Raw genomic sequence first — 22,124 nt, 5'->3', positions numbered from 1 at the left:
CAGATCTGACCCCTGCAAGTAAGCACATATTAAAGATGAACGTATGAACGTTCAAATATATATAAGTACCTTTATTGGTGTTGATATTATTTGTTGTTGAATCCAAAGCTTTGGTTTTGCACGGTGGTAGATCTGTTAATCTTTGCATTGCTCATCACATGCAATTCTTATACAGCGAGTTTTAAAAATCAAAATAGAAAATAGATTGACTACGCCATGTATAACCTCCTACTGCTGTAAGGAAATGTCTATCGAGTTTAAATATATAATACAACAAAGTAATACATATTCACATATACTGATCTGGGTAACACAAAAAAGAAACATATTTCTAGGTGTATAGTCAACAAATCTTAAGAATTACGATTCCATGTCTTTTTAGCCTTTTTAAAAACTTTGCTTTGTCTCTTTTTAATTGAATTTTTATAATATCTATAATATATATATATATATATATATATATATATATATATATATATATATATATATACACACACACACACACACACACACACACCACCTCTTGTTCCAAATCATCCTTTAATAATAATAATAATAATCACATCAACACCACCGAACTTTAACGTTTATCTCCTTATAAACATACAACTATGCAGCCTTGCATAAGCACAATGGTGTAATAAATTCAATACTGTTTATTTCGCAGCGTTATAGTGTAGTCAATATTGAGGCGACGGCTTGGAACAGCGCCGCGTGGAACAGCATCAACACTGCATATTCTTTAGTAGTGAATGGAATTTCAAAAACATTTAGAGTTGCCCATCATTAATAAGCAATCAATTTACCAACAAAGTTGTATTATTAACATACATCCTTTGAATAAACTACGCCATGGAAGATTTACTAAAAAGACACCACCAACTAAACGCCATTGTGGGAGAGGTTAATAATATCATATTAAATTAAAAGGGGGTGACATCACTTCAGGTCTGTTACCACTACTTTCAGAAATGAATTTAGCAAAATTGACTAAATAAATAAATAAATAAATAAATACCCCCCACTCCCCACCAGTCATGCAGCTAAACAGCGACACCCAAAGTATCTCTTAAGACCAGATTCAGTCGCTGACACCTTTCTCCTTCTCATTGGGTGTTAACCAGTCCAATCCTGTTAGACTAACGTGGACGCTTCAGGTACTCTGGAGAGTACCAAAGACATGAGTAGCGGGTGACATTAAAATCCAAACTTTGCACATAATTAAATCAAAAAGGATGCTGTTACACAAACACTACACCCACAATTCACACGCTCGCTCTGTCTCCCCTTTCGTTTACTGGACAAACGTGTAGCCAGCAGTTCAGAAATACCAACGTTAACGGCGTTACTGTAAAGGAATTCAACTGTCTTTCCTAGATATAACAAAAATACACGCACATTGCAATATGATTTGACGCATTTTTTTTTTTTTTGTCTCGCTTATTTTCCTTGGAACACATATCATAAGAAATATTAACCTATGTTGTTGAGATTGAATCCACCCAAATCGTACTAATTTGGAACCTACTTTACACATGTGGAAGTGACACATTTCGAAAAAAACAATAATAAAAGCTAATTTAATAAATCTACATAATAATATATTTTCCACAGTTATATAACACAATAACTTAAAATACATAAGATATGATGTGTGATTTCGCCAACGTGCATTAACAAGTAATATTAATCGAACCCCTCTCTATTTACAAATGGTCTCGCTCTGCGGTTCCAGTCGGTGTTCAATAGAGGCCGGCGGTCGCCCCCAATCCCCTCCCGGATACTCTTTTTTCCTTTCTTTAATTGAGTCTGGTTCATGTTGCGGATCCTAGAGAAGAACATGAAGCTGCTCTTCGCCATCGCCCTGATCGCCGGTTCGGTGATTTTCTTGCTTTTCCCGAGCGGCTCAGATGCAGAGGAAAAGCAGAAAGGACCCAAAGTCACTGCCAAGGTAAAGCAGTACAACGAATAACAGGGAGGAATAATTACAACATAACAATAGAGACAGCGCTGCTTTCTCCAGGTCTTGTCTTATTGGAAAGTACGAGTTTTCTCTCCATTTAAATAAACATAAATGCAAAAATAATCATATCAATAGTAAGGTCTCTTGCTAAATATATCAGTTACCTCGCTACAGAACCTGTCACGTGAGCAGCTTGTGTCTATGGCTATACAGTATTCTCGGTATTCGAAGCATATAGATGTTGCATTTGCATGAGACGTGTCAAATTAGAGACATGAATCAGAAACATAATAGCGAGAAAAATACATCTGTTTAAATAATTTGATGTTATGTTTGCATTTAGTCTGGTATTGGAGAAGTTACACCAACAGCAAATAGGAACAATTAACACAGTATAGCTGGATTAAAAAAAAAAAAAAAAAAAAAATTGTCGTCTTTTTTTTATAACTTCAATGTGCTGCTTTCTTGTGCAAACAATTAATGACCTCGCCCTAGATTGCACATCTTTTACACACACAACATTTTAAATAAACATTGAGATTGGCCCAAATCAGTTCAATGAAGTGGACTTAAAATGCATCCTGAATTAATAAATCGGACGGAGTTGTGCTTGCGGCCTAAACATTATCCAACACCCTCCGCTCGGCGAAATCTCGCATTTGCTTCCTCAGTTTGTTCTGTGTGTATAATTTGAAATGCCGTGAAGTACACCCGACCCTTAATGCATTCTAGTTACGTTCCGTTCAGAGGCCCTGAGGTAACGAACTGCATACGTGGCCATTTTCTTCATGATTCTCAGCAGGGCAACTGTTTACTTGAGAGGTCTGTCTTGCGGGGGCAGTTTTTACGCGTTAAGTATAAGCATATTCTCAGCAGGTGGATGCATGCTGCATACAGATACAATGTGTGAATTTGGTAGTCACACTATGAAAATCAAATGTATATTCTTGCTACACAACGCATTTGCGTAGTTTTTCATGGAACCGTTGGCGGTGTTGTGATTGGCAGAATTCCTCCAAAGAATCCAAGATACCCGGAACATTGACTTTGTGTCTTCAGTATAAACATCTGTCAAATTGGGTTAGCGCTATATTGTATTCAAACAGCAGTTTAAATTATGTTTTTGAAATTTTGGGTTTACATTGTCTTTGCTTTGAATCGGAAAATGACCCAGGTTTGTTCTTGCTCCAGGTGTACTTTGACATCAGAATCGGAGATGAGGACGCAGGGCGCATTGTGATTGGGCTGTTTGGAAAGACTGTCCCAAAGACTGTTGAGAATTTCGTTACCCTGGCAACTGGAGAGGTTAGTTCAGTAGTTAGGTTACTGAAGTGCAGAATATGGATACACTAAACATCCAGGCCTGGGGGTGCTGGGTTGGGGATTTGAAAATACAAAAAAGGAATGTCTGTCGGAGGACCAATTGATTTAACAGACCTAGAATGTAGGCTTGTGAAAATGAGAGCCTAGACTAGGGCTACTCAACCCTGGTCCTGGAGGGCCACTGTCCCTCCTGGTTTTTGTTCAAACTGTTCACTAAATTAATTAACTGGATCAATTAACCTTCTAATAAGTGCTTAATTGGTCCAATTAAGTCATTTAGGGTACAGTTGGAACAAAAACGGGGATGGACACAGGCCCTCCAGGACCAGGGTTGAGTAGCTCTGGCCTAGACTACTGGTCTATTACCAGTTTTCCCCTGCCATATATCTGATAGTTGTCATTGCAACACATTTTCTTTTTTGCCTGCAGAAAGGTTTTGGATTCAAGGGCAGCAAGTTCCACCGTGTCATCAAGGACTTTATGATCCAGGGTGGAGACTTCACCCGAGGCGATGGCACAGGAGGTAGGTCAAGCAGTGCACCTAGCTGTGGGATTCCAGATATCCTGCTTCAGGGGATAGGGATGGGTGCCCAGTGGGGGGACAAGCTGGGGCACAATTCTGTACCAGGTGCAGGCATAAAAGCACTGGAGGATCTCCTGCTCTGCTCTCCCCAGCATCTGTTGGTGGAGGGTGGTTATAAAATAGGAGAATTTAAACACAAAAGGAAGTACTAATGCAACATCATTCCCTGTAAAGGGTGAGTGAGCTTGCATGCTTAAAGAGGACCTCCCTTTAAGTATCCTCAATCAACTGTCCTATCTACTGCTGACTTGCTGATTGTACAACATATGTGTGGAATTGCCCCAGTGAGTCCCACTTCTGTTTGCTGCAAGTATTGGGCGTGCGCTTGTTGTATTCAGTCCCCCTCTAATCAGCCTCCACCATCTCCCCAGGAAAGAGCATCTATGGAGATCGCTTCCCTGATGAGAACTTCAAGCTGAAGCACTACGGACCAGGCTGGCTGAGCATGGCCAATGCTGGCAAGGATACCAATGGCTCCCAGTTCTTCATCACAACTGTCCAAACCCCTTGGCTGGATGGCAAGCATGTGGTCTTCGGCAAAATCCTGGAAGGCATGGTGAGTGATCTCTGATTTGTACTGGAATCTGATCTGCAGTCTATATAATAACAAGCACCCCCCAAAACAGATTTTAAAATCTACAGTTTGTGTTAAAGCTAATGCCCTCCCCTCCCCCCGTTTCTTACCTTGTAGGATGTTGTTAAGAAGATTGAAGCCACCAAGACAGACGGCAGAGACAGGCCCCTGAAAGACGTAGTTATTGCTGACAGTGGTAAAATTGAAGTAGAAAAACCATTTGCGATTGCAAAGGAGTAGGTCAACGAGGGTTTAGAAGAAATCTTTCTCCTGGAGCCATTTCTTTTCTGGGAGGGGAAAGGGAGATTATACCAGCGCCCAAAGGGATATTTTACACCAGCCCTTTCCTCTGTGGGGCAACGCCTACCCCCACATCTGACCATCCTAATCAAGACAGTGATGTCATCTCCCTGTCGCTCGAGCATTGAAGTAATGTCTGACTAGCAAAGGGCTTGCAAGTGTGTGAAAGATCATGGGTCCACTTACAAAGACATTCCAAAATGTGACTAAATGTTTGACTTTTTTTTGTAAAGAGCACTCGACAAATTAAAGTGTCAACGTTTTGTTACTGTTTTGTTCCATTGTGGTTATTTTTCTGCTGACATGGACATAAATACACACAGCTGGCATTTGGTTAGGCTTTCAAAAGCGATTTCAGTAGTGCTGCTGGTTAAGTTTTACCCTCTTGAGACAGGATGTATCATTCCATAAATGTACATTTTCTTGTCTGGCTAGCAACTCTGTTCTTTCCAATTCATTCATAACTTTATACACTGCAATTTATCAGCTGTATTATTTCTACAGTAAGTCCTACCACATCCCAATTTCACATCTTTGGGGTGGATGGATTGTACCCTTTTTCATATGATTAAGTTGTTCTGTGTCTGACTAGTTGCATTACCTAAAGTTATTTAGTGCTTGGTAGATTTTTTATTTTTTTAGGGTAAGTTTTAACTATAAAGTAAGTGCATGAAAGCTTTTATTTAAATGTATTTTAGAAACAGAAGTTCTGCAGACTGTGTCTGGGTGCAGTAATCAAAATACATAGAAGGGAAAGTGTCTGTTTTGATAGTTTCATTTTCACAATGCAGCAAACAGAGTAGATGAAAATGTAATTGTATTTAAACGTATGTCACGTCGAATTTAAATGTGGAATACTTATTTCGAGCAATCCAGATATTAGGATTGGATTCCATCAAGCACAGGGTAAAAAGCTGGACTGCAAAAAAATAAAACGGATGTATTGTTTCCCACTCAAAGAGGACAAGCCATACAGTATATGAAAAGAGGGCCTTTATTAACCTAGGAGGAGGTTCACATTGAAAAATACCAGACATAACAAAACACTCCCCTTACTTTGCAATACCAGCCTCCCAAGTTAGTAACATTACCAAACAGTTGAAGATGGGGGGGGAGGGGATACCTACAATTGTTGAAATCCACAAAAATTCTGATATCGGGCACCTAGTTGGCTCAGTTGTGGGTAACGAAACAATTTTAGTTTTTTCAATACTGGCCTTTTGGGGAAAATAATTGATTTCTTGTGAAATGTTCCAGTGGGAATGATGCAGCAAGAAAACAGAAGCTTTAGCGGTAATGAGGGCTCCCTCCCCACCCCACAGTGAGAGCTCTGCCTCTGACCACCAGGGTTAGCTCCGGGTGGCTGCAGGCTTTGTCTTAGTTGGAGGCCAACTTTTTGTGCACACAGTAAAACTGACTCTGATGTCCCGGGGATACAAGCCCTGGAGAACGCCATCCACAATCACATTGGGAAGGAAATCTGCAGAGAAGAAAAGATTTAAAATGTATTGCAGAGTGTGTGTGTGCATATAATACAGGAACAGAAGAAAATGTACAAACAAGGAGAACATTCGGTCCATCAGTGCTTGTCCTGTTCATAGTAGCTGATTGATCTTAAAACTTTGTCAAGTTGGGTCTTAAAGGACCCCAGTGTTTCAACAACATGATTGGGTAACATGTTCCATCCCCTCAGCAGTGTCCTTTCTGTGTATAATTTAAGAAAATAAAAAAAGAAATTAAGAAAAAAAAAAAAAAAAAAAAAAATTATTTATTTAATAGTGCCTCTGGATCCAGGAGTAAGCGGTAGCCAGGTCTTGCTGTGGCATTCATCAGACTGATCTCAATCGACTCTACAGACCCATTAATAAACTCTGGTACATTCTTTAGTACTGCAGAGCGAAGCCCCAGGGGAAAGGGGAGGCACTGAATGAACACTGTCTGCCTTTGTGCACTGAATCCAGGTCCTATTGGGAGAGGTCAAAGCTTCAGGCTTTTCCTATTGAAACTTCCAAAGGTTTAGTTAAGTGTACCAAAGTAGTAAAGCATAGTAAAAAAAACAAAACAAAACGAAAAACTTAACAGTGAAACTTTACACAGTCATCTGAAAGTCTTTTTTTAATATATAATAGTCAATAGTATACTAATTATAATACAACTATTATTTGTCTGTATATCAAAACTGTATAATTGAGGTTGGACCAAAATATAAATATGCATTATGTAACACAAACTTTTGTGTAAATGGGCTGTCCTTTGCGTGACTGATTCAGTTGTTGTTCATATAGAATCATAAAAAAGCTGCATCTTCCTGTTATTAATGGTTCAGTCACAATGGTAACACCAGCAGATCTGACAAACTCAGAGAAGGTCTGGTTCTGTTATCCATATACAGGACTGAGTTTAATAAGCAAGCAGCTTCAAAAGACTTAACTTTTTTTATTTCTCTTTTTTTATGATATTTGCATTCGTTCTCTGTAGTTTTGAATGCCGTTGCTCAGAAATTGACTAAGACTTGTGAACGTGTTTTAAACTGTTTTGAAAAGGTATTTGAAGCTACTTTAATAAAGACAACACCCAAAGCAGGTGTGGCGTTACACCTGGCACCATATGGACTGGTTTGGCAGCAAACCTCCCAAGTTATGGTCACCAATTCCCTTATTACTAATATGGCATGTTTCCACTTGAGTAAGCAACCACTGCACAGTTTACAAAGTTATCTGAAGCATAATCGGAGTCTATCCCTAAACAGAAGCCCCTGCACCCCACTGACTGATCGGAACAGTCTGTACCTGAGCTCTCCTCCAGCACATAGGGATCTTTAGAGAATCCAACAACACCGCGCTGGTGCAGTAGTCTGCAGCTGGAAATACAAAGAATACACTCCGATTAGGCCAGTGATGAGGATAAAAAAGGCATTATTTGAAGTGTCTGGTACTGTGACCTGCTCAGTCTCCATGCCTTAAGTCTGCCCTGGACTGGAGGGAGCACCCTTTCTCTTAGGGGGGTGAGAAAGCAGGTCAGTCTCCTTGCCTCAAGCCTGCCCTGGACTGGAGAGAGCACCCTTTCTCTTAGGGGGTGAGGGAGCAGTTCAGTCTCCTGGCCTCAAGCCTGCCCTGGACTGGAGGGAGCACCCTTTCTCTTAGCGGGTGGTGGAGGCAGGTCAGTCTCGTTGCCTCAAGCCTCCCCTGGACTGGAGGGAGCACTCTTTCTCTGAGGGTGTGAGGGAGCAGTTCAGTCTCCTTGCCTCAAGCCTGCCCTGGACTGGAGGGAGCACTCTTTCTCTTAGGGGGTGAGGGAGCAGTTCAGTCTCCTTGCCTCAAGCCTGCCCTGGACTGGAGGGAGCAATCTTTCTCTTAGGGGGTGAGGGAGCAGTTCAGTCTCCTTGCCTCAAGCCTGCCCTGGACTGGAGGGAGCACTCTTTCTCTTAAGCAGTGAGGGAGGGTGCAGTTCAGCACCCCTGTTTTAAATGAATTTCTATTGATTCTCACACTTGTTTAGCAAACCGTAAAATACAAAGAGGTTTCGGTTACCTGTAGTCCTCTGAATGAGAGTCGTTGAGAGATCTGAAAATAGAAATATAGACGACTGTTAGTGTACGGGTATCCTGAACAGTACAGAGTGTCCCAACGTAATTAATACTAAGATTGCTGTCCTCAGTAACAGTTGAACAACATTTTATTTCTTTTACTTTATTTTGAAAACAACAAACCTGGCTCAATGTACAGCGGTCTGGTCACACAGATAGAAACCTGTATTCTAGACAAGCATTGCAGATACATCTAGCTGTAAAACAGGTCGATTAGCAGTGCTCGGGTATATTGAGACACTGCTGGTACTTTACTATTGAGAAAGGGACTCCAAACACTCACTCGAGACTACAACTTGTATTCACAGAATGGAAATGTTTCACATGCAGGAAATCCAGCATCTCCTTAGGAACTTCTTTATTGAACCGTAGAACATACTAAAAGATCAGAAGACAAAATAAAATGAACCCCAGCCAAATAAGTGTCCAACATCTTCACAAAGCTTTGCTATTACAACACAGCTTGTTACTGTTAATGGTGGCAGTAACTGAGTGCAATTGTTGGTGCACCAGTATTACCGTGTCACTCTTACATTATTCTATGAACACACACACACAACACACGCCATGGCTTTCAATAGAAAATCAGAGCTATCAATAACATTAAAAAAAGAGATGACCTACACCACTGTATCCACACACAGAGCTCCACATACTCCCCATCCCCAAAGTCTAATGCGCTCAATAATTTTCGGCAAAAAGACCTGTAGCAAGTTTCATCTTAAAGCACTTGAGTAAAAGGTTCTCTAGATACTATATACAAAGCCGACAAACTGATGTACAGAAGACAGGATATGAAGTCTCGTGATTACTAACTGGAAGATAAGGGGTAAAAACTGTCTGCTCAGTGTATTTTTAACAAGGACCCAACTGCTGAAATTGCTTATAGCGATCATTTTTTAAGCAAAGGTGTGTTCTCCTGCCTGGTCAGCAGTATGAAATCTTTCACTGCCTTCACCTTAGCCACCCCTGGCTACCAAGCCCTCCTGTTATTAAAGGCGCAAGTACCTGCACATAGTCCTCGAGCTCCTGCCTTCTCTGATGGGATGGCTTCTGTCTCAAGTTCGGGTTCCTCTTTGAAGGGAAGTCCGGGGTGTGGAGGATTTTTTTCAGCTGTGGAAGGAATGGAAGAGGGAATTGAAAGCGGTCTCTGGTCCATTCCAGAGCTTCTGTATCCAGCTTTCTCTTGGCGTCTCCCATGGTCCTGCTCACAGTGTAAAGGCTGCGGATGTGCAGCTGCTGCAGTCTGAACTTCAACCACAATTGCACAACGAAGATCAAACTTTCAGCAGGAAGTTGCTAGATACCTCCCTTGCACTGCAGTTCTTCAAAAATACATTTGCAACAGTTTTTTTTTAATTGTTTTATATGCTTGCAATAACAAAGCACACCGTTTTTTGTAAAGTAGCCTCATCATTAATTTGTTATGCAAACAGTAATCCTGGCGTGGTATCTGGTTGAAATACACAAAAGCTGCATCTCCTGTTGCAAGCCATTTTTGGAAACAATTGGACAACAGATCTGACAGTCTGATTGATAGGTGACAGTAGAAGCTCGGCTGGCAGGTGCAAAGTATTATTTGCTAATTATTGGGGTGTTTCACAAGGGTAAAAAAAGTATAGACTGCAGATTTTCAACCCCAACTTTCCTAAAGAAATCAGAGTCTAATAATTTTGACAGGGAGAAGCAGTTTTCTAAATCTGCATTTCCCAAACGTTTTCAAGCTGAGACTCTTTGAATTGACTTTAGGTCCTCTGTGACTACCTTGTTAAAAAATACTAATACATCTATATTTTTACAGTATAAAACAGGAAATATATTTAAAAAAAGAAAACATTTTGTATTATTCTTAATTGACTTTGATACCACAACTGTACAAAAGAATCACTGTGATTGATTGAGCAGGTATAGCGTGCCATATCTATAGACAGACTGACATGCTTTCCCTTATATGCTCAATAACTTGACATTTGTACCCAAGTTTTATCACAATTTGACATACGGGCCTACACTGGCTATCTGCATCTCCAGAGGATGATGGCAGATCTGTTCAGCTGGAGCAAGTGTAGATGTGTAATATGATGCAAGACCGGACCTTGTGAGCACAACCCACTACTTTGAACCACGGTTAACAAAATAAATAACACAATACTGACATCTGCCTGACAGAACCAGGACTGCAGAAGTTTTGGTTCTCAAGATCATTCAAGGATTTAACTAGAGACCATTTATTAAGTTTATATATCTCAAATGACACAGGAAAGAACAGTTTGGGCCCCATCTCTAACAACTGCAGGGGACACGGTCAGGCAAGCTACAGGAATTACACAGTACAATGTGGGATAAGAGAATGAGTCAAGCACACAACGCTTTTTGTGTGCAAATTATTATTATTATTATTATTATTATTATTATTATTATTATTATTATTATTTACATTTTTTTTTTAAATAACCGTGACCAATTACTTTAGACACTGCTCTGTGGAATCCCCAGCAAAGATCCGTGACTTCACGCAGAAACGATGCTTTACATATTAATATAATTGTATCAAGTCATACCTTTTTATGAAGAGCGTGGAATTCGCTGTAACGTTTCGATACAAAGTGCTTTCTTCCATTGAACAGGACTTCCACCCGGAATACCTACAAAAAAGAAGAGATAAATCAATAATGTACCTTCAGTGGAAATGGTCCTTTATCTCCCCCTAGTGTTTGATTTTAAATACTACAAGAGAAAATAGCACAGTCTATACCTGATCACGCACCAAAGCGTCTCACACATTTATATTATATACTTTTTCTACAGTGTGTTTATACACAACAATGTAAAACTAAAAAAAAAAAAAAAAAAAAACATTTTAATGCTTTTTGTAAATGGCAATAAATAAATAAAAAAATAAAAATATTAGCTTAAAACCCTGCTTGCAATAAACAAATATTTTACACCCAAGTTTTGATAAATAAACCTTTTCATGTATTATAATGTAATAGAACAGTGTACTAGATCACCACTTGCACAATTTTCAAGTAAAAAAAAACAAATAGAAAAAAAAAACTGTTTCATTAAAGACTGCTTTTGGGGAATGAAAACAAATTGTAAGGTTAGCCTCCTGCTAAAGTAAAAAGGCTAACAGTGAACACCAAGGGATTCGAGTTCAGTGTCACAAATGTCACACACATGAGCTTTAGAATTCCAATACTAGAATAGTAACAGAAACCAGCACTCTGGACTCTGGTGTTCTCAGACTTACTCCTAGGGATTCACATCACAAAACCATGGCACAGTTTAGAACAACTGACAGTGAAAGAAAGAAAAAAGAAAAGGAGAGAGAAAAAGAAAGGAGAGAGAAAGAAGGAAGGCGAGAGACAGAAAGAAATTCATTTAGTTTTTCTAGTCTGTGGTCATACTTGAGGTGGTATCTTTATAATGCCAGTATATTAGAAGGAAGGAACCATGTTGGAGACAATCTGAATGTGTTTGAATCTGTGACCAGCTCCCATTGTCCTGGAACCCCTCCATCCCTTTGGAGCTGTATTCCAGTTACAGAGTTCCAAACACAAAGAGCCCATTGACTCACACAGGAACTGTTCAAAGAGTCTTCACAAAGCTGGCTGGGGCTCTGAACTGGGCCCCTGTCAGACCTGGTCCTGCTGCAGCTGTGGCAAACAAACACAGTCATTGACATCTCTGCTGCCCGACAAACTCCCCAACAAGGGGGCTAAACCCTTTCAAACCAGCACTGGGAACCATCAGAGCTTCCCTTCCCATCTTCACTTAGTCAACAGAAATATGATACATGCACAAACTGGACAGCGAACAAGATCTGACTATTGATATACAGAAGGTTTTGGAAAAATGTAGTTACCAGCTATCCTGCAATCATATTTTATTCTAAAATGATGGTAGAACAAGCAGCTTTAATGAAAAAGTCTCTCTCTTATAATAGCGAATTGTACATAATTCTATTAAAAACTCAATGAGGGAGTAGGGATTCCTATTAAAACAAACAGAAAAATAAACAAACAGAAAACATACATCACTCAAATAAAGAAATCTGTCTCTTGGTAAAGGTATCGTGTTGCAGGGCAGATTGATGCAGTCAAAAAGTCAGCACTCAACACAGTCAGTTATACCTGCCAGCTAATGTAAATACATGACTCGAGGCAGGGAGTGATCTCTACCTGACACACCTCTAAGACTGTATCCTGGAGACATCTGCTGTGTGTTTAAGCAATAAGGCTGGGTAAGGGTACAACTAGCTTCGAAGTCATAGCAATCATGTGACAGCAATAATATAAAATGGGACGGCAGATCAGTATAATTGAAAGTGCATTTTAAATTGTACCAAATATATGCAAGAAGCAAATGTACAGTTTCTCAATAAATTACAAAATATATTCAAATGTAAATGTCATATATGAAAAGCAGTCATTTTCTGTATAGCCTCCAAAATATTTCACTGTGCAATAAGAAGCAGCAAACTGCAATATGTTTTACTTGTATAAAACGTAGAGCTTTTGATAAATATTAATACAACTGATGAGGAAAAACCAAAAACAAATCTAACACCCAAAAACTGCAATATATTGTATCAAAGGGACCTCATTCCATGTGCTTGTGAAGATTCTGTCAAGGTGAAAGTCTTCATTCCTGTGTGAGAATTTCAGTACCCTGGAGCTAGGTGTCCTAACTTTATAATTTCCAAGTGGACTGCTCAAGGGCTTATCATTTTCAATGCACTATTCGTCACAGCATATGATTCATCAACAGCAGATTTATCATAAAATCATTGTTTTATACTTTTACTACTGTGGTCTCACAACAGCAGATGAAGCCACTCTAAGCCATTTCACAGACACCACTGATCCCCTAACTGTGCTTATAGCTCATCTGAGGGCTGCAAACGCCTCAAAACATACGTTCTGTGATTATGAGATTTCCTTCAACAGAAGACATTGAAAAAGACTTCTTGTAAAACATCTGCCATTGAATTTATTACATTTCTTTCAATGTTTCTCAATTGTAATTACCAGTAATCATTGCCTGGTTGGAGAGTGTTATATGGAGCACCTGAGTGTGTTAGAGTTAAGTTCACTTTGTCACTTAGATGCAGAATTTAAACCTTTTGTTTTGTGATGATAAAAATATCCAGTCCTCTTCCTGGAAGTCGGGTCACCTTGTTTATTTTGAGTGAAGCTCCTAGGATAGATAACTCTCACAGCACTGCAGTCACAGGGTTTCACCCTTCAGCACATGCCCTTCAGCATTTCACACAGGGCTAGCAACATCAAAGGGGCAGAAACAACAGCCACGACCAGATGGTAACCAGAGCTGCCATTCTGCCGTGGTCAAACTTAGGTTTTAAGCTATAGCTGGCGGTATTTATTATTCAACATCCAAATCTATGTTACATGGCAGACCAACAGAGAAAACTAAGGAGTCTTTTGCACTTTACCAGAATTTTTACATGAGCATCAGCATTGATGATGCAAAAAAACAACCGAGGACATGACCTTGGTGTCCTCACAGCTAGTTACAGCCATGGCCATGACTCACAGACCAGACACTCATCTGTGTCATTTTTAGCTCTTGCTGTAGCGTGCTAAACATACTTCACTGGGTTATTTAATCTTCCATTTCGTGAATTAAAGTGACAGGTCTTATAAAGGTGAAATGCTGCTGCTAATCTTTAAACACAAAACGAAGAAAGGGAGGTTTTGAGAACCAAACAATGTATCAACAAGGGCAATATGTGGCGAGTCATTTATGGTCAAATATTTATTCGGAGACTGAAATGGTTATTTTTCAATGGACAACACAGATAATGGAAGTTTAATGAGAAAAACGTACAATACAGCTGTGTACCAAATATTAAGACAACAACTCAAAGTGTACCGGTGCAAAGTTAGATTGTTCCTGAACCATACCCACGATTAAATTTGCCAAATATGTAGTCAGTATCTCAGAGCACTAAGACTAAAAATCACCCAGAAAACAAAACAAAAAGTCACAGGAGCCCATTATGGCAGCAATTGTAGGTAATAGATTTACAGGTGTAATAGATCTTCAGGTGTCTTCCATATCTGTCTACCACAATCCACTGATCTCAATCCAACGTAACATGTATGGGATGGGCTTGAACAATGCAATCATCACGATCTACTGCCTGAAATAATACTGGCTCAATAGATTAGCATCCTTCAAGACACCTTCCAACACCTTGTGGAGTCTAAGCCACATCAAGGCTGTTAGTAGGACAAATGATGGATGGTCGTAGCCAATACAGGGTTGTAATAAAGTGCCAAATTAAACTAGATTTACAGTTTAGAAAATTCTAAAAAAGGAAGCGCTACTGTATTTTCAAAAGTCACCTGCATGATTCGCAGAAAAATCATTATGAAATTAGCAAGTCAAACGAGAGCTAGGTAGACTGTTTATATTTCAAAACCTGGTTTACATATTTAAAGCTTGTGTTACATAATATGAAAATATCAGCTTTACATGAGTGCCCCTGCTTTGCACTCGCTTCAAAATCAGGTGCATTTCTAAAACTTACTGCTGCAGGAGCATGTCTGTGGGACTCGTACAGTGTTATACTGGCAAGTATGTTTCTAGGGAGCAATAAGCTTGTGTGCCTTTTGCTGCTTTGTGTTAAAGTAGAAAGCACTGTAGTTTGAACTATGGAAACTTTAAGCAAACAGCACAAGGGAATTATACATATAATCTATACACCCACCACAACACTGTCAATAGGGTGTAGGGTAGGTGAGGTCTTTGGGATTTCCTTAAGGGATACATGACCACTCCTCAAGGATTCCTGCCTCTAATTCCTTCACAAAATTACGTTGGACATCTAAAGCACAGAACGACTCTAGTCACTGTCTTGCCCATTTTGACTAAAAATGCATAACCCTATATACAGAACTAATGTCAGAGATGGTATTTGCATTTCACATTAATGAGTCATGTAAGGGACACAAAAGTGTGTGCTACATATGCCATGTGTCGCAATGTTTGTTGTATAGTACCTGTATTTACATATATGGCATCCTACTGCTTTATTTAAGCAATAACTTTAGGTCTGGTTAAGTATTAAGTGTACAAGGGAAAAAAAATCAATTCCCCAGTGGACAAACACCCCAAAGCCTTGCCGAGGGCTGTCTATACTGGAGAGGGAGCGAGTCTGGTATTCTGAGTTGCATGCATAGTCAGCCCTAAACTTCTAGCAATTAAAAGAGTGCTTTCAGTATGACTTTAAAAAATGAATTTCTTGACACAGGATGCTTATTAGCAGTTAACAGTACCAGTAAATAATAATAATCTTTATATAACGCCTCTCATAGTGTACCACAATCACAAAGCGTTTTACAAGATACGAGGCTAGGGTGTGTGAACTATGCATCAGCTGCAGAGTCACTTACAACAACATCTCACCCGAAAGACGGAGCACAAGGAGGTTAAGTGACTTGCTCAGGGTCCCACAGTGAGTCAGTGGCTGAGCTGGGATTTGAACAGGGGTCCACACAGCCTCCTTTTCTGTGAAACCATTAGATTTATGAAAAGTAAGTTATTTTTTTTCAAACAACCATAGATGAATATCAAATCACTGGTACTGATTCTATTTGTTGGCAATATATTATAGGACATAGCAGCTTCAAATTCCTTTTGAGGTAGGTGGGCTAGTCACTTCAAGTCTGATTGCACAGGATTGTGGGTTCTGCAGCTTTAAACAAAGAATGTAAGAGTTTATTCAGTTCCACCAACATAAGAATCACAAAGCATCATCCCTGGTTCAAGCTGGTTTTCAGCTGGGCAGGAAAAGAGCTTGATATACTGGTTTAACAGATTTATCCCCAGTAAAGATAGTTAAGAATTCCTGACAATGGACTCTGAGACTCAGAGTTTAAATATGTTCCGCTAAAAATAAATTGCCATCGGGCATTTCTAATGTTTACCTTTTGTGGATATAAAGTTGGTTTTGGGCGTGGATCTTTTTCACTGCATTGCACTGTGCTGCACTTTTTTTTTTTTTTTTTTTTTGTGGATCTGCCCAACTAAACAGTTTGCAAAACACAAGTACACAAAAGTAAATGGCACGTTGGCAAAACAAACAGACAAAACACAAAACAAAGCGAGCCCCTAAATCAAAGTGTATCGCGCTGGTGTAAAGCCAGCACATATATTGTTATATTCTTTTAGTTTCAGTTCTTACTCTCTCACTCTCTCGTTCCACCTCTGAACACCCAACCATGTTGAGCCAAAGCTGTGGGTATTTATATTGCAGCACAGGGATTAAGTGGCTACGAATTACCTAGTTTATCCCTCTGCCACATTCGGCATGGGGTTTCTCATATGCTTAGTCAATAATCACTCGCTGTTAACCACGCATTCTCTCGATTTTATCTGGATGGGGCATTTTAACTCCACCCCGGCTGTCAAACAATAAAACAGCGTGATTTTACACACAAACAATACGTTTTAAATAATAATAATAATAATAATAATAATAATAATAATACATATGCAGAGGGGCGGGGGTGTTCCTCGTCACAAGTGCATTCATTAATTTACTGGTCTGCAGTGTTGAGTGGAGTTCTCTTTCCTATACTTCTAGAGTGCTGTGCGGTTTTGAGTAATGTTATCTTTCCTAGAGCAGTCTGCAGTGTTGAGTGGAGAGCTCTTTCCTACAGCAGCCTGCAAGTGTTGAGTGGAGTTCTCTTTCCTGGGCTTGTATACAGGTCTGCAGTGTTGAAAGAGTTCAATATGTACAGTGCAATGCAGTGAAAAAGATCCACACCCAAAACCAACTTTATGTTCATAAAAGGCAAACATTAGAAATACCTGATGGCATTTTATTTTGGCAGAGCACACAAAACAAAGTAACTCAATTACATAGGTGTGTGTCTGTGTCGTTTGATTACTGCGATGCTTCAGGAGCCCTTCCTATCTCCTGTTTTCAAATGTTCCTTCCCTGCTTGTGGAAATAACAAAGCTGATCCATCATAAGGAAAGACAGACTGGGCATCTTCTCCTCAAGACACATTCCCATTCATAATCCCTAAACACACATCATTCTTCTACACACAGAGGTTAACCCTTTCAGCTTCATTTACAAGCAGCCCGGCTACAGAAATTCGAAGCAAACAGGAGTTGTGGGGGGTTGTGACAGAAATATAATGAACCTTGGTAGTAAATCTCACTCCCGACCTGTGAGGGCGCTAACCAGTGAAAGTAGGGTCCTTTGGATGTGCTGGCCTGACAGTTCTTCCCAGGGTCGGGAAGTCGATCAGTCTGGAAGAAGGTGAGACTCCGTTGCAAGAACTTATTGACCTGGAAGGGAAACGACGTAGCAGCTGCAGATTGGAGAGACAGCTGCACTCATTTACCAAGGGTTCGTAAAAGGGACCGTAGAATCTCATTCTACTCCTTCGCTTGGTTTGTGAACTTGAACCTGAAGGACCATGAGAGACGCAGTAACCACTGCTGAATAAACCTGTGTATAAAGAATATTTGTGAGTGTTTTGTTTGATTGTGTCTGTTAGCAATTGTCTGTGTTTGTAAACCACCATAATGCTAACATGTATCTGGAGCTACTGCCTTGGGCCAGCACAAAGATGGATCAACACTTCACAACAGTCACTACAAATAATTGTTATCACTCACCACGAGCACTACTGCACGCACCCGGACTGGTGACCGTGGCTAGTGTTATTGTGGGGCAGATAACATGTGTTTATTATTTGGGCTGCAATCCCTGTCTTTTGTTCTCTGTGCTTTACACATGGGATTTACAAAATAAAAAGGCTCCTTTTCCAAACCGGATTAAAAATAGTCTGTCTGTGATTATTCCTGCACCGCATCACCACTGCACCTGTTCACAATCAGCGGCCACTTTGCCACAGGGGTTCACTGTACAAACTCATATTTTCCTGGTGAAGAATTTATAAAATTTATGCCGCTCCTTCACACATGAAACATGGAAACGTTATGCTAGACTTAAGAAGCTTTTTCTCCACATGTACAAAACATGTACAAAAATAGTTATCAATTTGTTTTTTTTTAAAACTAGTATATTATCAGGGACCCATCCCCTCTGTTGACGTTATGCTTGTATTTCTATACTTCAAAATTTCGAATATGCAGATATTTCAAAGTCAACACTATATAAGTAAACATTGCTGTTACTTCCTGGTACCACACTACTTCCTGTGCTGTTGCTTAGTTTCTCTTCAGTGGTCTACAGCTACAGAAGCAGACGTGTTGTAAAACGAGCACCACCACAAATAGGAGACCAGGAACAATACTAGGGATTCCATTTTAAAATCTTGTTGGGGAAGATTAAAAGGTGAAATAAAAGCACATTCTTTTTTTTCTTTTGTAGGTCATAAACAAATGTTATTTTCACTTTTTGACACAGATGAAGCTAATTTATCCAAGTGAAACTCTTAAAAAAGAGCCCTAACTGAAAGCACAGTTACCAGACTAATTCCTGGGCTTAAAAGAGACGAGCTATAAAGATTGCAACGAGCCAATACTTTAAGGGCAACACAGAAACTAGGACCAGAAGATGCAGTTGGAAATAAAGTGGAGACTTTGGACAGTGGGTTGGAGACAGTTCTTTGCTGTAGAATAATGAATGACTGTTAGGTACTATGGAGAGGAGAGTTTTATCCTTCCCCTGTTTGAACATCAGGCAAATTCTATTCATTAAAAAATGTAGTTGAATCTTCCCAAATGCTTTAGAGGCCAAAACCATGCAAACAATACAAACAGATCATCAACTTCACAACTTAATATAGAATGCATTTTCACTGCAAAAAGAAGGATTCATTCTGTTAGTGGTGCAGGTGGGAAAGGATAAATCTCAAAACGCACAAAGATGCAGCGTTGAGATTCTGTGAGCAAGTCTTACAAAAGGACCATCTCAGTTACAAGGCAGTCTCTGTTCCTACAGTTTCCGATGTGGGAATGCTTTGAAATACTTCCGCTGTGGAACAAAACAACTCCTCTGATGCCACACTGAAATACAGAGCCTTCCTGGAATGCTGTTCAGCACATTACTGCAGTGGCGTTGCCCGAAATAGAAATCTCACAACGCACCTGTCTAATCAATTTGAAGTGGGTTTCTGATTTTAAGTTTTAACTTACATTATACCTTCTCACTGGTATATTGCAGCAACAGCCTGGGCTGGACCTTAAGCTCAACAATAAGCTCCTGATTGTAACTTTTACAAGGACTGTTTCTGAATGTCTCCAAATTGAAAGGCTGCAGGGAGCCTTTTCTTTAACTAGAGGAGTCCAGTCTCGTTCTTTTCACTTTGTTTAGTGTGAGCAGCTGAGCTTGGTTTCTGACAAGAGAAAAAGAAGGATTTGAAGTATACAGCACAACTTGAAAATGTCATTTTCCATGAAATCTGTTTGCTTAATTTAATTCACAGAGAACAAAAAATGAATTTAAAAAGAATTGTGCGACCTCCAAATCATTATTAGCCACTAAAACGAGCACACCACAATGAAACAACTCAGACGTTTAATTGAAGTAGCTGTTTTTATTTGTTATTGAATTTGAATTGGTATTTTTTTTCTTACTGATAAAAATGACAATTTCGAGTAAGTCTCTAGTTGTTCCTGTAAAATGAGATCAGTTAAACAAAACCATCTTCCTTAGCGAAACCACGACTTACGCAATGTAGAACTTTCTACTGCTACAAGCAACAGCAGGAGAGGAGGCGCTGGATCACTGGTTTTACAACAGCTAAAACAAGACTTGGCATACGTAAACAAACTGGACAATCAACGCCTGTTTTCTGGTAAAATACAGCACTTAGTACACGAAACTATGAAAGCATGCAATACCGAGTTTCATAAGAAATAAATGTGAACCCAATATTAAATATACGGTTAAGTGAATTACTTTTTCATGAAACGCGTAAAGCGCAAAGGACGACTTATCCCGTTGTTGTAATTTGCTGTATATGCTAGCATCGGTGGTACTGTATCGGGATAACAATATGAAATATAACATAATTCCAATTAAATAAACAAAACACTTGCTTCAGGGCGTTTTCTGTCGTGTTGAGTTCCGTCAATTGCGGTGTGTTGGTTGCTTAGACGTTTGCAAGGAAAAACCTTTGAGTGATGTTATTTAAAAACGAAACGGGAAAGTAGAAAAGATAAGACAATTAAAAGTATCATTAACCATACTGGTAACTGTTTCAAGGTGAATTTTACGATTTTAATTTGGAACCGCTACAGGAAAGTTAGTTCGTGTTATTTACAGAAACAAATAAAGTATTAATTGAAAAAAAATAAAATCGCATTCTAAACTAAATAAGTTAAAATAAATACGTTTATATATATATTATATATAAACTAAAGATATAAGATACGCTGCACACCCGGCAGAATGACCAGTTTTGTTCAGTAAGCAGTATTATTCATGACAATTATTCAATGCAATCAGTATTATTCATGGTACATTGCACTTACGGTACGCGTTTTGCCAGAGTCGTCTACAGCTCTGTTCTCCAGCGACGGGATATAAACCTCGATCATTGCGGGGTTTAACAGACAGCTGATCCAATCGATCTGCCAATAATGAGAAAGCCAGCGGAGAGTCTGGTGGGGGCGCAGATTCGGTGAAGATCAATCCAGACTGTGTTTAACAATTAACTTGGTTCTTCCCCGGTATTTTATTTCACAGCCCCGCTCGCCCGTGTGTCAGTACCTCTCCACCACGATCCTTGCCTCTTCTGAACAGTTCAGTAATGCTGGAGACCAGATAGCATGCGAAGCGCACTGACCCATTCACTACTAACAGCACAAGCTCGTGTTGCTCTCTTCTGACGGGGTGGATCGAGTTCTCAACACCCACCCCAAGCTCCACCTCTTAACAAAACTAAGCACAGGCATACGCACACATAGAACGAGCGATTCAAACACAAGAAATGTATTTTCACATTGAATTGACATTTATCCTGCTGCAACACCGTAGATATACTCCCCAAACAGCAGGTAGGATCCCGCTTGACACCTCTCCTAAGTGAAGCGAATGGAGTTTCATGTTTCAAATGGCGTTCTAATACCTTTATCCCATGAAATAAAAGGTCATACAAGGTGAAACATCAGACTTAGGTGAATTAGGATACACCGGACAAAAGACCCTCTAGAAAATGTGTCCATTATAACTGAAACAGACTTGCAAGTTGCAACAGGTAGGGCAGGTTTTAAATATTACAGAACAATGCGATAGATTCTGTTTGGATACCAAATTAACCCTGGAGGTGAAGACCTGGAGGTTATGTATTTATATAGCGCTTTTTATACAAAAGTATCGCAAAGCACTGTACAGTGCATACATTTAAATAGCGCTTTTTTATACAAAAGTATCGCATAGCATATACAGTGCATATATAGGAATATATATATATATATATATATATTATTAACATGTCACACATACGATTGCCACACTCAGCTCATTTAATATATGTACAGTGTCATACGATTGCCACACTCAGCTCATTTAAATACAAATTTAAACAGTATACACGTAATACAAAAGCAGCAATTTTAAAGTTACATTAAAACCCACTAAGATAAGAAAGCCATTTTATAAAAGTGCGTTTTTACTCTTGAAATCTGCAACGGTCCTAGCTTCCCTGATAGTCAGAGCATTCCATAATTTTCAATAGGAGCGTAACAAGAAAAAGCCCTACCTCTCGTGTTGCTTTTGATGACCCTAGGAATAACCAGCAGCCCAGCATCCTGTGATCTCAGAGTGCGGTTTGGA

The 22,124-nt window shown here is 39.5% G+C and overlaps 2 protein-coding genes across 2 annotated transcripts; one reads left to right on the top strand and one right to left on the bottom strand.

Annotated features, from left to right (window-relative positions):
- Positions 1–1,724: 1,724 nt before the first annotated feature.
- On the top strand, positions 1,725–5,011 carry LOC121299123 (peptidyl-prolyl cis-trans isomerase B). The gene is made up of 5 exons (XM_041226682.1): positions 1,725–1,951; positions 3,155–3,268; positions 3,716–3,809; positions 4,241–4,425; positions 4,561–5,011. The coding sequence occupies exons 1-5, from the start codon at positions 1,817–1,819 to the stop codon at positions 4,681–4,683; spliced, it is 651 nt and encodes a 216-aa protein (XP_041082616.1). The 5' UTR covers positions 1,725–1,816; the 3' UTR covers positions 4,684–5,011.
- Positions 5,012–5,721: 710 nt separating this feature from the next.
- Positions 5,722–21,193, bottom strand: LOC121299125 (sorting nexin-24-like). The gene is made up of 7 exons (XM_041226683.1): positions 20,822–21,193; positions 10,891–10,974; positions 9,338–9,442; positions 8,613–8,707; positions 8,274–8,306; positions 7,533–7,603; positions 5,722–6,223 (listed from the first exon to the last, which is right to left on the bottom strand). Exons 1-7 carry the CDS (start codon positions 20,885–20,887, stop codon positions 6,093–6,095), a joined length of 585 nt encoding a protein of 194 aa, XP_041082617.1. The 5' UTR covers positions 20,888–21,193; the 3' UTR covers positions 5,722–6,092.
- Positions 21,194–22,124: the final 931 nt, after the last annotated feature.

Source organism: Polyodon spathula, chromosome 24 (assembly GCF_017654505.1).
Source record: "Polyodon spathula isolate WHYD16114869_AA chromosome 24, ASM1765450v1, whole genome shotgun sequence".
NCBI classification, from domain to species: Eukaryota; Metazoa; Chordata; class Actinopteri; order Acipenseriformes; family Polyodontidae; genus Polyodon; species Polyodon spathula.
The sequence above is the reverse complement of the archived record's forward strand: the minus strand, read 5'-3'. Positions and strand labels throughout refer to the sequence as shown.

Excerpts from the sequence above, each read along its gene's own strand:
- LOC121299123 (XM_041226682.1), top strand. The coding sequence starts at position 1,817 with ATGTTGCGGATCCTAGAGAAGAACATGAAGCTGCTCTTCGCCATCGCC. Across the intron at positions 3,269-3,715 it reads TTACCCTGGCAACTGGAGAG|AAAGGTTTTGGATTCAAGGG; the intron begins GTTAGTTCAGTA and ends TTTTGCCTGCAG. Across the intron at positions 3,810-4,240 it reads CCGAGGCGATGGCACAGGAG|GAAAGAGCATCTATGGAGAT; the intron begins GTAGGTCAAGCA and ends CCATCTCCCCAG.
- LOC121299125 (XM_041226683.1), bottom strand. The coding sequence starts at position 20,887 with ATGATCGAGGTTTATATCCCGTCGCTGGAGAACAGAGCTGTAGACGAC. Across the intron at positions 9,443-10,890 it reads TCCACGCTCTTCATAAAAAG|CTGAAAAAAATCCTCCACAC; the intron begins GTATGACTTGAT and ends TTCCTTCCACAG. Across the intron at positions 8,307-8,612 it reads AATACAAGTTGTAGTCTCGA|ATCTCTCAACGACTCTCATT; the intron begins GTGAGTGTTTGG and ends TTCTATTTTCAG.